This window comes from Amblyomma mixtum, chromosome 1, assembly GCF_055824585.1.
Source record: "Amblyomma mixtum isolate Tamu chromosome 1, ASM5582458v1, whole genome shotgun sequence".
Taxonomy (NCBI): domain Eukaryota; kingdom Metazoa; phylum Arthropoda; class Arachnida; order Ixodida; family Ixodidae; genus Amblyomma; species Amblyomma mixtum.
Genome location: NC_143012.1, coordinates 94680501 through 94699054, shown reverse-complemented (window position 1 = coordinate 94699054; position 18554 = coordinate 94680501). Strand labels below are relative to the sequence as shown.

Below are 18554 nucleotides of genomic sequence, written 5' to 3'. Positions count from 1 at the left end.
AATGTTGATCCGAAATGGTATTTCTGGTAGGTGAGCAATCATTAATTCCAGCCACATTTCTTTAAACAAAGTCCAATTTTCATTGGCAGCAAGGGAAGAGAAGTAGAAGGGTACGAGCAGGAAAATTCTTGCAAACCGATATTAATGGCATTGCAATCAGCTTTTTAATAGTTAAAGATGAGCACTTAATAGCTAAAGATGAGTCCAGCAGGCCGGGCGTTGGCTTGTTAGCCTCTCTGCTTTTCCATTACTCTGTCCCTCTACCTGACTGGCATCAGCATTTTGCATCCCTCCTGCTTCGACCAGTGTCCCTCTGTCCCATTCACTGCGCTGCACACGCCACGCCGGACGCCCACCTTATATATATATCGTTATTGATTTATTTCGCCTGCCCTCAATCGCCGAAGCATTGGAGACTGGAATGGGTTACAACGACAAATATGCGACACAAAAGCACTAACAAATGAGGGTGGGGGGACACTTATGCTCCTGCTTTAAGGGGGGATGGTACCTGGAGACATGACTTTATCGTTTTTGGCATATATCTCAACCACACCGTGATCTCAACTTATGCTCAATACAAACTCTTCAAAATTTGCACACTTATTTATGTATGTTTCTGCTTGTTCCACATGAAACTGCGAACAAAACAACTGAATAGCATAAATTTTATAGAAAAAACTATAACAATTTTTTTTACTTTGGTAAAGGAACATTTAAAAAATCACTATTTGTTCTAGAGCGACGAAAGTCCTCTCACATCTTCTTTGCAACACAAGGTTTTGACTGAACTAAAAGAAATAAATTTGCTAATTGCATTCCTGAAATATAATTTTCTGTGTTTTACATACTAGCTGGGGGGCTTTGGGGTGGAGAAATTAGTAAATAAAAAATGTTTTCATTAAAAAGATAAGTTTTTGGTTCAGACTCTGCGATGATCACTCAGAAACTATTGATCGAAGTTTCAAATCAACGCATTTATTCACTGCAGAGAAAATGTTCCTTATACAAGTCAAAAAAGCTTTTCCAGAAATCTTGTTTTAAAAATTTAACTGCTTGACCTTCTGTCTAATATGCACATGGGGCATAGTCTGGAGGATCATCTGCATCAGATTTCTTTGTGAAACCTTTTCTGGTACTTGGCTTGGCCTCCCGTCGTTGTTTGCTCTCAGCAGAGACCCGAAACTCAGCCTTGACTGTTTGAGCATTGTCCATCCGATTGAGGGCTACTTCGCAAAACACTCCCTGTTCAGCACCTTGGGCCTTAAGAACTTGTTTCTTTGCTTTGTTGCTATCATTGTAGAAGCTAACCGTGTTATGCACAGCTGCTTTTACTGTGCAAAAGCCTACAAATGTTGTTTCGGGACAAGAAGAGGCAACGTGGCTAGGAAAACAAGGAGAAGAGAAAAAAGGAAACGTCAGTAGAAGAGCTCTTTCCTAACCTCAAAGAAAAGCGCGGACAATGATTACCTAAAAAAGCGTGCAGTCTGATATGGAAGCGACACCTGCCGTACGGCGGCTCTTGTCTCTAGATATGCCTCTTAAGAATTAATACTAAACACAATTTTATGCTGCAATGAGACCAAATTCATGTCATTGATCACGCGTGAAGAGTGGTACTAGGCGACATGGCGAATTGACTGTAGAAAAACGCTTGGTAGTAAGTTTTAGGAAGCAAGCAAATACGAGAAATTTTCCAGCGCAATGACAGATATGCTAAATCTAGTCTAGATATCATGTATTTTAAGCTGGCTAGTCTGTTGTATTTAGATAGCATGGAGCGAAAAGGATTATAATAGAAAATTTCAACAGCATTATATCAACTACTATACTGATGTCCCAGGCGACAGCAGTACATTGTGAATTTGCGCAGGTTTATTTAAACAAGACCTTCGCTGAAATTAGGTCATTAGTATCCTAACATGCAATCTGCATTGGAAAGTATTCGGTCCGTGTAAATTTTCTAATCAATTCGGAATAGAATGCTCACAGGAATGGATACGGAAATGAATTCCCATAAGTTTTTGCCAGTGAGCTATAGTTCTACCGATAGTTAAATGAAAAGGGTTCTGCCTAAATTGAACACAACAGAGACAGCTATGGAAAGGAATACATTAGGTGCAACATTAAAAGACGGAAAAAACGCAGAGTGAATCAGGGAACAAACGTGGCTTAATAACTTTCCAGTAGAAATCAACAAGACGAACCGTGCATGGACCGGGCATGTATTTCCAAGGCAACATGCCGATGTTCACTTCAAGTAGCGCAGTGTTTTGCATGGGGAGCTAGCGTAGCAGGTGGTATCAAAAAGCCAGGAGGGTGTATGAAATTAGGTAGTATGCGGGGATAAGACCACAGCAGCTATCAGAAGACAGGGTTCTTGGAGGGATATCGGAGAGGTCTTTGTCCTGCAATGTACGTAGGTGGATGATGATGTAACCATTTCGGCAGGATACCTGCATAACGACACGGGCTGAAGCGCGGTGTTAACTTTGTACGTCGAGGCAGATTGTCCTTGTCGAGAGGCCCGAATTTCCTTACATTTGTTTTCGCTCAGTTGCATGATGCATGTCATTTATTCTTGTAATGGATTGTTATGTCATCTGATCATAACTATGAGCTTCATCGATGGAATGGCGCAGCGATGGGCCACTGTGCGTCCCCCCCCCCTCCCCCCGGTCAGTGGTTATTTTAATCGTTTACATCCCCCTTAGCAAACGGCAACACCACTTATCAAACGGCATTTGCCACAACACTGCACACAGCACAGCATATAGCACAGCATAGCATGTGAATGTAGCGGCACAAACGCAGAAGACATGACACACGTATAGTTTTTATGTACTGCGACTGGTAACAGCATTTGGCACCAGCCTAGCTGCCGGTGAAATTCACATTACCACACCGGTAACCACTGGAGGAATTTTTTTATCGCATATCGTGAATCTAGACTTCTTGTGACAGCAGTTCGTTGTAACCGCGTGAGAGTTGCTTCCATTTCACCACTTCAGGCTATAACCTTTATTAAAGGTGTTCCATTGCACGCGTTAAGCTGTGACCTCTGTCCGATAACACTTTTCAATTAATGAATGCATGATCCCTTTTCGTACAAGAGCCGTGTGCGTTGTTTTACATTGTATGTTTGTTGTATGCTCCTTTATTGATTCTGTATGTAGTGTTCTTTTTGGGCTGTATTTGCAGTTGCTGCATTTTGAATACCCTAAGTTCAAAGTTTGTATATATTTTTTTTTCGAAAATTGCACTGTTTCCGAACAAAGTAAGGGTTTAGGAACCTAGTCAGGTGCACAGTACCTTTTGCGCCTGACCCTCTAGCTTTGTGTGCACAGAAAACTGAGAAAAATAAAAATGGAATGAAATTAAATGAAAAACAAAAATGTTTAGTTGGATCTCTTACAGAACTGTATTTCTTTTTTTTCTGCCCCTCCCTCAGCGAACGAAAACTGGTACTTTTACATCAATGCTGGCCATCACACTATAATGTCAATACATGTTAGCGAAGAAAAGAAGGGCAAACTTCCGAGCGGAAAACTGGTACGTACGGAAATTTTCAGCGCACATCGTGACGACAAGCGGGCACAGATAGCTGAAATTGCGCTTGCTAATATGCTTATAATGAACTAGTGTGGCTTCCGCGACCCGTGATAGCTCGTCCAAAAAGACCTATAACGTTAATTTGGCTTTGTGTAGTGACTGCGGAGCATCTGATGTTTGCAGCCCGAGTCAAGCAGGTTTCTGTCAAGTTTTCACGCAGTCTTAGTCTTGTTCCTTTTACGGTCATACCATTAAGTCTTCACAACGCCTCACAAATGTTTGGTATTTTGGCGGCATTTGGCCAGCAACGCTCCGCCAATGACAGCGTGGTTATCATGGAAAATGTACGCTAGGCCTTGTTGGTGTACTCAGCAATTTGAATATGGAGCTCCCGTCTTCAAAGAAGGAGCGCTATGAGCTAGGCCTGGATGGCAACATTATTTCGAAACGATTGGTTCTGCTGGTACTTGTGGTCTTCATATTGATAGAAAACTACAAAATGTGACCCAGGTCAGGCGGCTAAAGCCAGTGTCCCGCCTGGCGATGCCATCCAACTCTTGACACTAGCGGCACATACAGTACTAGTAGAATTCAACTTAAAAAGTTGTAATTCAATACATCGAACAGAACTTCAACTAAATTGCAGATCTAGGGCATAATAAATATTTACGCAGAGCACCGTTACTATAGTACTCCAAAAAATAAATGAAAATAACATGAGTATGCGTGCCTGCTTATGAGCATTATAGAGTAAACTCATGAAGTAGTCACTTTTAGTAATAAGTATAAAAAATGAATACCTCTGTGTGCATTATGCAACAAAGCTGTGTGCAACGAAGCATGATTTGTTTGTGTACAATAAGAACAACATTCATATGACATCAGAGTTTCCACCCATTCTTCTCTGAGGTGCATAGTTTGAGTCCTTATTGATTCTGCATCGTGGTAGTTTGGTTGATATTTACTTAAAATGACTAGATATTAATGTAGCGGGCTGGGTATCCTTGTGCATAACCTCTGATCTCTATTGTTCGTATATAACGTAGTGGTTACTATTGCATTTTCCTATATTCAAATAGTGTCTATTTTCTGTGGAATTTCACCCAAAAAATTGAGCGGTCTATCACCGACGGGTGATATTGAGGAATAAATTATACTTCATTACCTTACTAGTATTCAGCATACCCTGGAAAGCAGTTTTCTGTTTTTACAATACTTCGAAAATCACTCACTGGACGTTGTGAAGAGATTGCAGATAAGGTTTTTTGCTCGGTGAATGACCATAGTAGGAAGCAGAGAGAGTCAAGTAAATATTTTGTTTTGTCGATATTGGCAGATAGTACCTCAACCTACAGAATGTACCAAAAATGCGAAAAAGCTAATTCGGAGAGCACATAACAAGGTATTCAAGTGGGAATTTTTGCTGGGCTAGTTGGTCTATTGTGACATATGTAACGCAGCACGAACGAAGCTGTCCGAAGGCGAAACGAAGATTGGACAGGAAAGATCGTTGAACTGACCACTGATTTTTATTGAGCAAAACGCGCACAATATATAGGAAGACGCTGCAGAGGTAATCAGATGCGGTCAATGGCACATAGTGTAAAGGGCCATAGAAGCAATAAAAGACATAAACGGGTCATAAGGTTAAAAGGCCGTGAAAAATAAGAAAGTATGGTTTATAATTTATGGTAATTGAGCGTCCCAAAGCCGCGTAGGCTATGAGAGACGCCGTAGTGAAGGGCTCCGGAAATTTCGACCACCTGGGGTTCTTTAACGTTCACTGACATTGCACTGTACACGGGCCTCCAGAATTTCGCCTCCATCGTTATTCGACTGCCGTGCCGCGGCCGGGATAGAACCCGCGTCTTTCGGGTCAGCTGAGTGCCTTAGTCACTCAGCCACCGTGGCGGCTATATTTCTATGCTTCCACACACACTCCCACAAGGACATCCGCGAAATTTGAAGCGATACTAAACGCATCTCGGTTAACGATGAAGAAAAAAACGATTCGTGTAATGGCGAGTGTCACGAACAGAATGAGACGTGTAGTCTGCGTTAGCTTTGTGTAAAGCGCTCGAGCAGCAAAGATCCCTGCACAAAAATAGACACCTCTTCGTAGCTTCTCGTTTTTAGAGGCAATATTTGCGCCAACGTAGAATCACATTCACCTGGAAGCAAGGTGGTCATGAGCACTTTATCAGGAAATAATTATATACTTTCTAATTCCTGCTTTTATTTCGTGGTTCACACTGCCCGAGCGCTCTGCACGAGGGGGAAGCAGACTGCTGGTGCGGTGTCGCCATAGGTGGCACTGCCATGCTAGATAAGATAAGATAAGCAGTTTATTTAGACAGATACAAATGTCAGGGAGAATGGCGAAAGTACAGTGAGATGCCTGACAAAGCGCCATCCCCCCCTTCCCCCCAACTCCCAGAAGTTGACCTTTAAACCTAGATAAATGCCAACTGTTGTCATTCTCTCGCAAACGCGCAGTTATTCATCATTCATACAATATTAACTCAGTCCCGATTGCCTCAACAACGTCATATAAGTATCTTGGATTACATCTGACATCTTCACTATCTTGGGTGAACCATGTCCAAAGAATATGTTCTGATGCCTCCCGTGTCTTGGGTTATCTTTGACGTAACCTCAAGTCAGCATCTCCCGAAGTAAAAAAGCTTGCTTACCTAACATTTGTTCGTCCCAAACTTGAATTTGCATCATCCATCTGGCATCCCTCTCAAGCGTACCTTAGCACCGAACTTGAGGCCATCCAAAACCGCCCGACCCGTTTTATCACCTCTGAATACTCAAAAGAAAGTAGCATCACTGCACTCAAACATTCTATCTCCCTCCCCACACTTGAATCACGCCGCATCATCTCACGCCTTTGCCTACTACACAGCTTTTTCTACCATCCGATATCAAAACATCCCCTGCTGAAACCACCGATCCGAACTTCCAGTCGCCTCAGCCACAGCCACCCCATAGCCAGCATCAAGAGTCGTACCTTAGCAATGAGCAGTTCCTTTTTTCCTGACGCAATAAACCATTGGAATGCCCTGCCCAACGACATAGTATCATGCAACGATCGCAAATCATTTCGCGCGAAACTCACCAGTCATTTTCAGAACACGTGAATCATTTGCTGGCCTTTACTTTTTTTTCTGTATTTTCCCTGAGTTTTTCTTGTATTTTTCTGGGCTTTCTTGGCTTCTCTTGTTTTTTTTTATATAACCACTTGAAACTTTTTATCTTTATCTTTAGTGTTTGCAGTTGCAGTGTTTCTTTTATTGTCTATGTTTTCATCATGAGTGCGTTCACACAAAACAATTTGTAACCCCCTCCTTATGTAATGCCCTCGGGCCTTTAAGGACGAAATAAATGAAATAAATTAAACTTGTTCAGACAATGCATGCAGATGATGCATTAAATGGCGGAAGCAAACAGTCTCTGAAACCAAGGAGCATGGGGGGGGGGGGGGGTGTTTTCTTTAAATTGATAGTTTTTATCAATTGGAGAGAAATAAAAGCAGAAGAAAAACAAACACATGCCATCGGTGGGATCCGAACCCACTACCTCCGAATTTCGCGTCCGATTCTCTACAAACTGATCTACGGCTGCGGCTATCTGGTCTTCCGCTTTCGGGGGTATTTTAGGTGCAATGTCAACGTACCTTGAGAGTGCTAACCAGCGCCACCCTTGTCCATAGCGGCGGACGTAGTACTTACTTTATTACCACGAGTGGGGAGTCGGAACATGGTCGAATGGTTAGGGCGCAAAACACTGGACGCGAAATTCGGAGGGTCCTGGGTGCGGATCCCGCCGCCTCCGTGTGGTTGGTTTTCTTCTGCTTTTGTTATTCTCCCACTGCTTTTATTTTATTATTCTCTTATTTTCACACTACGAGATTATACCTGTCCACAGCTTGTACCGATATTCCTTAGCAACCAGATACAAGAAATCTCTACAATATAATAATCGAGCGTTTCTAGACTTGACCTGCCTCACTCAAACTGTACCGGTTTATACCCAGCGTAATACAGGAGAATGGTTTATTGCTTTCTGCCGCACCAACTACTGGAATCAGATGTTGCGTTACAATATGCCACGCTTATTAAACGAACTACAGTCCATGAATGTCGATATTTCCAAAAGCAGCTTGCGCGAAATTAAAGCTGCCTGTAAATAAGCAGCAAAACGTTGTTAAGCATATGTTTTATGGTGTATAAAATATTTTGTATGTATTTTATAACTGTGTCTGAGTAAAAAGTATTGCCTATAGCGTTGGACCGATCTTCGGTTATTTGCTGCTGTATGCCATGTAAATGGGGGTCCAGGGGTCCCTCAAGTGATCTGCGATCACTTTTTTACCCGGACCTACCCACATCTATGATGTAAATAAAGCAAACTTGAAACTTGAAACCGATCAAAATAGAAAAATTTGAAAAGACAACCCTATGCTCCTTGGCTTCAGTGACTGTTGGCTTCCGTCGGTTAAGTCATAACAAGCACGTCTTTACATTCCCTTGTCTGCTGAATAGATAACTCTTTCGAATCCACTTAAGGGCTTCAGAAGCATGTGTGGCACTTAGAAAGGTTCGCGGGCTCTCTTTTCAGTAAATGAAACTGTTCCAGCAAAGATAAAAGGCTAAGCCTCGGGACGCAGCAAAGAGTACCTTACGCACAAAACTGAATTTTGTCCGCGCAGTACTGACGTTGTGTAATGGCGCGCGTTGCTTCCTTTGCAGGGATCCCAGTATTTTCTCGGAAACCTACCGCTACACGTGGGCTCCTTCGTAGTCTACACGGTAGAATTCACCGGAGGCGTCTTGTGAGTGAAGGATTAAGTGGTTTGGTTTGGTTTATGGTGTTTAACGTCCCTGTGTTTTGTATAAAGCAAAGTAACGATTCTAAAACAGCGCTGCAGCTCGCCAACGCAATACACCACAAAGGTCAATAGCGCAGCAGCTAGGACCATTTGTATCAAATTATTGTGAAGCTTGTTTCCATATGTGAATTTTCAGGCGCACTAATTGCAAACAGACGTAAAACGTGAGAACGAATAAAACGAAAAGAATTTAAACGCCCGACTTTAAAACCAGGACACGTGTGAACGAGCAAACACGCCAAAAGGGCAGCGCACACCAAGAATCAATGTCACGACCTGATCTTTTTTGTGAAGCAGCCTCAAGAAAGCTCAACTTCAGCGTGCGTCAGATACTTCCCTTACAAAAAATGTTTTAGACAGTCTATAGACTTTTGTCTATAAAGTCTATCAACTGTCTTTAGACAAATCCTAGAGAACAGTCTATAGGCAACAAAAATGCTATTGACAGTTTATAGACAACTTATAGATTTATGGTCATACACTTTTAGTAGACTTTTGTCTATAGACTATGAATAGACAAAAGCAATACCTATAGGAAGTCAATAGAGTCAATATGAAGTCTATAGATTTTCTATAGACCATTTTGATAAGGGTTAGCAAGACAGACAGTGTCGAATGTCTCCCGATTTAGTGCAGCCTCTTTCCTCTTAGAAGTCAGTATGTTACCATAGATCGGCCAGCGGCCGCAAGGTTGCAGCGCGCTAGCAGAGGCGTCCGATCGCGTCAGAAAGAGGCTTCACGGATGATTGACTAGTCTGCAATTTTGCCCACCGCAACGCCAGCTAAAAATAGGCGGGGTGATATAGCGCACTTATACGGCGCCTAGAACATCAAGGTATATATGTGACGCTTTCTCCAGATCAACTCCTGCCTATCATCAAAAGTAGTTCAGAAAGTTTGCATTGCTCGGAAAAGCAATATATGCATCATGTTAAGAATTATGCTTCTTAAATTATAAGAGACCGTGTAAATGTACAGCAAAACATCAAAATCAATTCCTCAAATATGCTTCTAGCGAGTGGGCGGGCGCGCCGAGTTCTTTTACTTATTAAACGAAAAGACGCGGCAGCAGTCAAAAAGTGCCGACTGTCAGTCGGTCTGCTTCAAGGCCGAAGCTGACATCGATCGAGCGATAGGCAGGCAGAGGTGGTGGTGGTGGTGTAACACTTTTATTAGAACATTCTTTCTATTAGGCGTTCAGTACGTCCTGGGCCAAGGCGACGCGGGCACGTTGCAGCTTCAGATCCAGGGAGGCGATCCAGATGGGCCACGGTGGGGGTGGGGGGAAAGGATAGACGGGGGACTGGAAGGCTGCGTGGCACTGTGTAAGGCAGTGTTCTATGTCTGCATATGTGTGTGGAAAGTTTGGATACTGAGGTGTGGAAGAGGTAGATGTAGAGTGGTAGCGCTAAGCCATGCATTCAGGACATGGCGGCTTATGGTGCGAAGCGAGCGCCTTCTTCCAAAGCAGAGGCAAGGCAATCCATGACATAACTAAAAAAGGAAAAAAAATCAAGACATATATCCATGTGTTTTTGTGGAGATAAAAATAAATCTCGGGGTTCATCCCGAAACACGGGACAAGGGCGAAGAAAGAAGGCACGAGGAGCGGCGACTACAAACGCAATTTTTCTGTTGTAAGTTCCTGCTGAGTCTTTTTGTTTTGCCCTCGAATCCTGTGTCACGTAGAACTGCAAAAGTGTTAACGTACTAAGGAGGCCAGCTATTTGTCTTAATGCCGGAGAGGTGCACTTTTAGATATATTTAGAGTTTCTTTTCAAGGGCTGTTTTCTGCACTCAAGTTTGCGAGCAACGTATTGTGACAGAACAGCGTCCAGGGAGTTTTCTCACAGAAGTCTGTTTATACGTTGAAAACCAGAACACAAACTGAGGTAGATGTGGGATATGCTACACATTACACCTGTATTGGTCTTTTTCCATTGGTAAAAAATGAGTTCTATGGGCGAAAAGGGGGCGTGGCCTTTTTTGACGTCATCATAATAAAAAATCTGGTGGCGGATTTGATACCATATTTTGGGATTATTTTGCAAAGACCCTAAGGCACCAAATAAACGCAATCTCAACATTTACCAATCAAGCGCTCTGCAATAAAATACATAAGTGGCAAAAAGAAACACGCGTGAGCGCGCGCTGATGTCACGGGCCTCTGAGATGTGTCGCAATCAGAACTGAAATCCGGCCATTCTACATGGTTGTCTAACTCTCTAGTGATGCTCTAAAAAAAAAAAAAGAATTGCTCAGTGCAGCTTTTCGCCTTTCAGGAGCGCGTGGGGCAACACATCCCATGGTTGCCGACCGGCGTACCACGTCCGGTCCAAGTTTCCCTTTTCGCGCCACCCTAGGCGTTAGAAAATTAAAACATCAAACTGAAACCGAAAATATGGTGTTATACAAGCAAACTAGGTGGCGTAACATGTCCAGGAGCGCTGTTTTGAATTTTTGGCGGAATGGTCAAAACGTCGGCCATATAATGACCGATGGCCAAGGCGCGGAAAAGGGGCGTTGCGTTCCTTGACATCATCATCATCAGCAGCCTGACTACGCCCACTGCAGGGCGAAGGCCTCTCCCATGTCTCTCCTTAACCCTGTCCTTGGCCAGCTGCGGCCACCGTATCCCCGCGAGCTTCTTAATGTCATCCGCCCACCTAACTTTCTGCCGCCCCCTGCTACGCTTGCCTTCTCTTGGTATCCACTCCGTTACCCTTAAGGACCAGCGGTTATCTTGCCTTCGCATTACATGCCCTGCCCAAGCCCACTTCTTCCTCTTGATTTCAACTAGGATATCATTAACGCGCGTTTGTTCTCTCACCTACTCCGCCCGCTTCCGATCTCTTAACGTTGCACCTGTCATTTTTCTTTCTATAGCTCGCTGCGTTGTCCTTAACTTAAGCTGAACCCTCTTTGCTAGCCTCCACGTTTCTGCCCCATAGGTGAGTACCGGTGAGATGCAGCTGTTGTATACTTTTCTCTTGAGGGATATTGGTAAACTGCCATTCATGATCTGAGAGAACCTGCCATATGCGCTCCACCTCATTCTTATTCTTCTAGTTATTTCGCTCCCATGATCCGGATCAGCGGTCACTACCTGCCCTAGGTAGCCATATTCTCTGACTACTTCTAGCACCTCGCTACCAAGTGCCAACTGCTGTTCCCTTGCTAGGCTGCTGAACATTACTTTGGTTTGCCCCATGCTAATTTTTATCCCCATCGTTCTGCTCTTCCTGTCTAACTCATTGATCATGCTTTGCAGTCCATGTCCTCAGTGACTTAGCAAGGCAATTTCATCAGCGAATCGCAGATCACTTAGGTATTCCCCATTGACTCTTATCCCCAACTGTTCCGATTTCTGGCCCCGGAATACCTCCTGTAAACAGGCAGTGAATAGCGTAGGCGAGATGGTGTCTCCCTGCCTGACAACTTTCCTTTTTGGAATTTTATTGCTGACTTTATGGAGAACTATGGTAGCTGTGAAATCTTTATAAATATCTTCCAATATCTTCACATAACACCCGGGGAGGTGGTGACGAATCGCGGCTACGGCCGCTTATCTGTTGTTTCAGCCAGCGTGCGCTCCAGCGGACGCAGTTGTTGCTGCGACCCACGTCTTTTCTTTTCTTTCGCTCTTTCCTCTTATGTTTTAAGCCTCCTCTATCTGCGCGTGGCAGCGGTGGTGGCTCGGCTGGAGCCAGTTGGCAGGCCCGTGCAATTTCCTTTTCATTCTTCTCTCAGTCGCACCGACAACAACAACATAACACTCTTCTACACCCTGATTCCGCAATGCCTGCATGAGTGCTGAGGTTCCTACTGAGTCGAATGCTTTCTCGTAATAAATGAACGCTATATTAGGGGCTGGTTATATTCTGCGCATTTCTCTATCACGTGATTGATGGCGTGAATATGGTCTATTGTCGATTATCCTTTACGAAAGGCTGCCTGATCATTTGGCGGATTAAAATCTATGGTTGTCCTGACCCTATTAGCGGTTACCTTAGTAAATACCTGGTAGGCAACAGACAATAAGCTAATCTGCAGGCAGGGGCATATTATCTTTATTTCCTTTTTGGTTGCCCCAACCTAACAAATGTACGTATGTGGTAAGCCCGTTGTGCTCTAAGCGGTGCGGGCCGGGCGCTATTATTTTCCTTTCCTTTTTGACACGCCCACCCTAATTTTGTACGTATGTGGTGCATGGATGGAGGGTAGGAAGCAGAGATGGGTCCCCACGGAGGGGTCAGTTCTGAGGCCGCGAGGCCGTTGACGTTCTGGGCCTCTACTGGCCGGGCCTATCACACATACTTCTGGAGACTGAAAAACCGCGAAAAGCAGTCGATGGCGAGTAGCCGGCAGGTTGGAAAAGCCTCCTAGTGTCGTAGAGGAGCCCCAGGTAGCTACTGACCCCGTGTTACGTTTTCCTGTCTCCGAAGGTGGGAGCCCGTTGCGTATGGTGGGTGGTCGGGCATCCCGTGAGTGGGGCCGCACCATTGGGCAATCTCGATGCTCTCCCTGCCCTGGCCAGGCAGACCAGCAATGGAGTGGAGACAATCGAAAGATATGAACAAAAACCTCACTGTCCCCATTCCCAGCTTTTGCGCCTATTCCCTACAACCATTCTTCCCATCCATTATCCCATCCCTTCCGCTGCTTCCCAGGGGAGATCAGGGGAGTCTCCCCGGGCCCGCTCCCCCGGTTGTGGGTCGCTACAGTAGCATTTTCCCTTTTATTTTATTTTTCCACCCATGGGTGGCGAAAATATATTTTGCCTACGGGCCTCATCTTTTATTTTCCAATTGGGTTAAGCCTGTTGTGCGTAAGCGGTGCAGGCAGGGGCATATTATTTTTATTTCCTTTTGGTTGCCCCAACCTGTTGAATGTACGCATGTGGTGCAGGCAGGGGCCTATTATTTTTCTTTCCTTTTGGTTTCCCCAACCTATCGAATGTAATTCTTCAAGTCCGTGACGTCTCCTTTCTAATCAGTTAAGCTAATATTATCGTGGTTCTAAGCTTATGGTACGCTAGAAGTCACAAGACATTGCGTATACAGGGTGGCTAGTTTTTCGAGCACAATCTCTCCTCCATCCTTCAACAACTCTGCTGTTATCTGATCCTCACCAGCTTCTTTCCCCTTTTGCACTGCTCCTAAGGCTTTCTTTACATCCAAACATCGATCGCTAAATATTTAACGGTTATCTGCATTTAAATAGCTTTTCTGAATGTAGAGACATGCTCTTTATTACTTATTTGTCTCTTCTCCAGTTAGGTCCAGAGTACCATGCACTAAACATAATTACGCGCTTCCCATTGTTTTCGCTGAACTCTGTGTCATTTCCTGGGGCATAAAAACACGCAAGCTACGCTCGCTCTAGGCAACGAAAGATGATATACTCTACTGGGTCAACAGTATATTGAGTATACTGCCAGACGTTACACAAAGGCGAACAGTGTAATTTGATTCTGTAATAACGTTAACAGTATCGTTAATATAGATAATAAATAATAATGGGCCAAGGATGCTTCCTTGAGGGACTCCAGATGTTACCTGGAGGGAGCGTGAGGAGTGACCACCAACACTAACAAATTGGGTTCTGTTATTAAGGTATGGGGTAATCCATTTGATTAAGAAAGAAGGTAGACCAGCAAATTTGAGTTTACAAATTAGTCTTCTATGTTAAACAAGATCAAACGCTTTCCAGAAATCTAAAAAAAATTACATCTATTTGGCCTGCTAGGCGTAGGTAAAAACCAGATGTATGCGATAAGAGACAAAGAGGGTAGTGTCATTAGCAATATGGATAAGATAGTTAAAATAGCCGAAGAGTTCTACACAAATCTATACAGTAGCGATTGCAATCAGAATGTTACTGAGAGATGCAGTAGAGCCCAGCAATGGGACATCCCGTCAGTAACGAAGGAGCAAGCAAAGAAAGCCTTAGGAGAAATGCCGAGAAATGAGAGGAAATAAAGTAAATGGGAAGAAGCATTGCTCATCCTCTAAACCAACAGTAACCACAATAACGTGGTTGCATATTGTGGAGGTTAGCGCACATTCGAATGCGCTCAAAGCTGCGCCTTTCTACATTATGAGGTCGGTGCATAACGATCGCCGCGTACAAAATGTACCGACAAATCTGTATTAGCTCCCAAATACCATGTTACACCCAAAGCAGAGCACAACTCTTTCACTGCATAAAAGTGTAATAATTTGCTTTGTTTCTGTTTGCTCATTCATGATCAACATCCATCTGTTGGAAACAAAGTCATCATCATTTATTTACCCTTAAGGGCCCCAGGAAGCATTACATAAGGGGGGGGGGGGGGGGGAGAACAGTAATCAAGTCACAAAGAACAAAGTTTGGAGCATAAATTTAGACACATGTAGATGCAGCTGTGAACACTAACAGAAAAACAAGCGAGTAAGTAGGTGAACAAAAGGAAAAGAAAGAAAAGGTGCCTTCAACAGGAATTATTATGAGAATAAATCAATTAAAATTTCTTTAAATTTTAGGGAATTAACTTCATTCACAACACTGTCTGGAAGGACATTCCACTCCGTTATGGCAGCTGGCAGAAACGAGAAATTGAACGCATTGGTTGAACCGTGAATGCATTGAACACTGCGGCAACAAACGTCCCGATGATCTCAAAGGGGGCATAATTAGGCTCTCACGCAGTTGGGAAAAATTATAATAAAGTTTATGAAATAGACAGAGTCTTGCTATCTTACGACGGGATGCCAAGGAAGGTAAACCAACGGAGGATTTGATACTAGTAACACTCATCCAAGAATTATAATTTGATGTTATAAACCGAGCAGCTTGATTTTGAATGGCACTAAAATATTGTTAAATACTATTGATGGGGATCATCACTTCCTTTCTCAGTGCATATTGTTCTTTCAGGTTCAGTTTCAGATTCCCAACAAGTGGCGGAAGTATAGAGCGTTCATATTATAATGTGAGCATTAGGCCCGGTACAATACTCACCATTTATGTGCGCAATAACCCGGCTGGGTGGTTCGTCCAGGCAAGCTTTACATCCATAGTGTTATTCGTGCCGGGACAGGACTATCGAGACCTCATTGCCCCCCGATTCGCCCAGGCCGTCATATTAAGAGCTTACTGCGTGAGTACAACAGAGAGGACTTACTCTTTGCAGGGCATGCGGTGTGCACTTAATTTGTCTTCGCAAAAGTGCGCACTGCTTCTGCGTGGCGGTGGCTTAACCACTTTCTGGTGGTTACATGACCGAAGCCAACAGTTACCAAAACCGAGGAGCATAAGGCGTGTTTTTTTAGTGAAAGAAAATTGTGGTGTTCGTCAATGGGAGATTAATGGGGTAATTATTTTGAAGATAATTGAAAGCGGAATAAAAAATAACCACATGCCGCCGGTGAGATACGAACCCACGACCTCCGAATTTCTGGTCCGGTACTCCACCGACTGATCTACGGCGACTTTTCTTTACTTGCTGGCTTTGGAAAACAACATTTTACGAAAAGAACATACCAATCACAAGACGAATCGCACAAGACATTGTACGTATTGAAAGTTATACTCAGCCATCGTCAGGCTGGCTTCGTCACATTAAAACTTCCGCAAAGGCATGCCCACACCATATGGTAGAGGTTAGCTACCTCTCCACAGTGTGGGCACTGCGGAGAGTATAGTGTAGGGTACCACAGGTGTAATTTAGCTGGCGTTGGGTATGTGATGGTTTGTAGTCTCCTAAGGGTGTTCTCTTCTAACTTATTGAGGGATTTGTGTGGTGTTGGGTACTCCTTTCTGGCTGTTCTGTATGGCGCGAGATTGTCAGCATACACTGCTAAACCTATCAGGTCACGGCACCCTTCATGGTCATCAGGGGGAGACGCCCGGTATAGAAGAGCTCGGGCATGCCTGTGAGCGGCTTCATTTCCTCCTGGTAGTTCCAGGTGACCGGGAAACCATATGATTGAGGCTTGGTTGGGTGGATGCTTAGTCAGCAATGACAACCCATATGGTGTGGGCATGCCAATTTAATCCATTAGTTGACCCCATTCCCAACCCCTCGGAGGAGCAGTGGGACGCTATTCTGCTCAGCGATGATCCTGACCGTCAGCACTGGCTGGTGGGTGGGGCCAGCGCAGCAGCAGCAGCCAATGGACTACCGGACTAGGCGGCCCACCCACATGTTCTGAGAATACTGAATAAATAAAGATGTTTTCAATCAAATCCGCAAAGGCAATAAAGGCTCTATCTACCCTTGAGAGCCAGTCGGGAGGTTCCGCAACCGCCTTTTGTATAGCGACAAACCAATTCATACTCTCTCGAAAATAAATTCGGGCAGGGCGCGCATCCCTGTCACAGTGATAGCCAGCCATTGTGGAGCGCCATATAGACTGGAGACCGATGAGCATAATTAAATAAAACAGAACCCCGTCCTGGTTATCAATGCTTAAATATTGAATGCCATGCGAATCTAGGGGGAAATCCTTCTTTATTGTCCGTTGCAAAATAACTCAAAAATAAACACCTTACCAAAAATGCAAAAAAAAATGGCTGAGGCTTAGCTAAGGTTAAGCCTAGTCAGATGCGAAGCATATTGATGGCTAGGCTTGGTAATACATGGCTTTCCTTGGTTGAATACTTGGTTAATTTATTACAATCACTAGAAGCCTTCGTCGTGGGGGAAGACAACGGCATGGCTACAGCGGAACGCCGACTAACCCCGAGACGCGCGTTGGGTGAGCGCCTGGATTGCCACGGAAGCCGCGTCCGCCTGCCCGGTGGAGCGAGCGTTTCACCTACACCGAGTGTGAACGCGCGTTCGAAATGCGCGGGAGTGTGACGTCACCATACCACGTGATTCACACGGCGTGCAACCGCAGCGACGGCACAAGTTGGAGCCCCGTCTCTCATCTGTCGTGACGTCATTGTGTCACGTGGTGTGACGTCATGTGTCACGTGATTTGGAGGCGCACAACCACAGCGACGGTGCGAGGTGCGCACCCGTTTCTCCACTGCCGTGACGTCAGCGTGTCACGTGGTGTGGCATCATCGTGTCACGTGATTTGGAGGCGCACAACCACAGCGACGGCGCGAGGTGGGCCCCCGTTTCTCTACTGTCGTGACGTCATCGTGTCACGTAGTGTGACGTCATGTATCACGTGATTTGGAGGCGCATAACCCCGGTGAAGGGCTGAAGTGGTAGCTAAAGTAGTATGCTTCGCATAAAAACATGGTTGATTGTTTCTGGCGGCTTGCAGATTAAACAATGCCATCCACAAGGTAAAAATAAATCCTTTCCCTCCAAAAATTTCTTTACTGGCAACATTCCGGTGTGTAATTTAAAGAAAAGGGTCTTAGCTCCTGGCGGCACCTGCATTTTCTTCACTCTCTTTAAGACGTCTGAGCCCGGGCCTCCACCGTATAAGGCTTTTTACGAAGGATGTGGCAAAACAACGTCACATGAAGACTGAGCTACGGCGACGGCTGTCCACTCTTCTGCTTTTTTTCTTTCTTTCATGATATTTATTCTACATGGTTATGTACAGAAAGGATATGTATACGTGTATATATATATATGTGTGTGTGTGTGTGCGTGTGTGTGTGTACACAAACACACAAAAAAAACTGTTTACAGAGCACCTAGGTAGCGCTACGTGGCTGAAAGATGATCGGGGTAGGTCATAAAGAGTCGCTTTTTTTCCTTCCTATGTCTGCTCAACAGCTAACGGGGGCCTCGGGTCAAGCAGTCTTCATGCCGTAGCATAAGATTGGATTGGATTGTAAAACATTTATTGCGTCGACAGCAGGTTGCAGATGCACGTACTAGATGGCCGCTAGCCCATGGCTAGCGGCAACCTCGTTGGCTCGCTCGATTGCCCGCACTTGAATCTTGGGGTCCGAGCTGACCAGCACGGCCTCCCACCGCTCGGGAGAACGGAGCTGTATCAACTCCGCCGCAGGCGGATTATTTGTGCAATTCCACAGAATGTGGTCGTATGTGGCCCTTTCACCACATTTATGGCAGCTTGGGTCGTACTGGCCAAGGTACATGACGGCAAGCACTGCCGGATTCAGAAGGGAGCGCGTTGCCAGGTAACTT

At 44.6% G+C, this 18554-nt stretch overlaps 1 protein-coding gene across 1 annotated transcript in view; it reads left to right on the top strand.

Annotated features, from left to right (window-relative positions):
• Positions 1-18215, top strand: part of LOC149367243 (uncharacterized) — a 47081-nt gene extending 28866 nt beyond the window's left edge. The window contains exons 6-9 of the mRNA XM_089573422.1: positions 3452-3552; positions 8310-8392; positions 15368-15803; positions 18177-18215. Coding sequence (XP_089429548.1) covers positions 3452-3552; positions 8310-8392; positions 15368-15803; positions 18177-18215 — 659 coding nt within the window. The remainder of the gene's footprint in view (positions 1-3451; positions 3553-8309; positions 8393-15367; positions 15804-18176) is intronic.
• Positions 18216-18554: the final 339 nt, after the last annotated feature.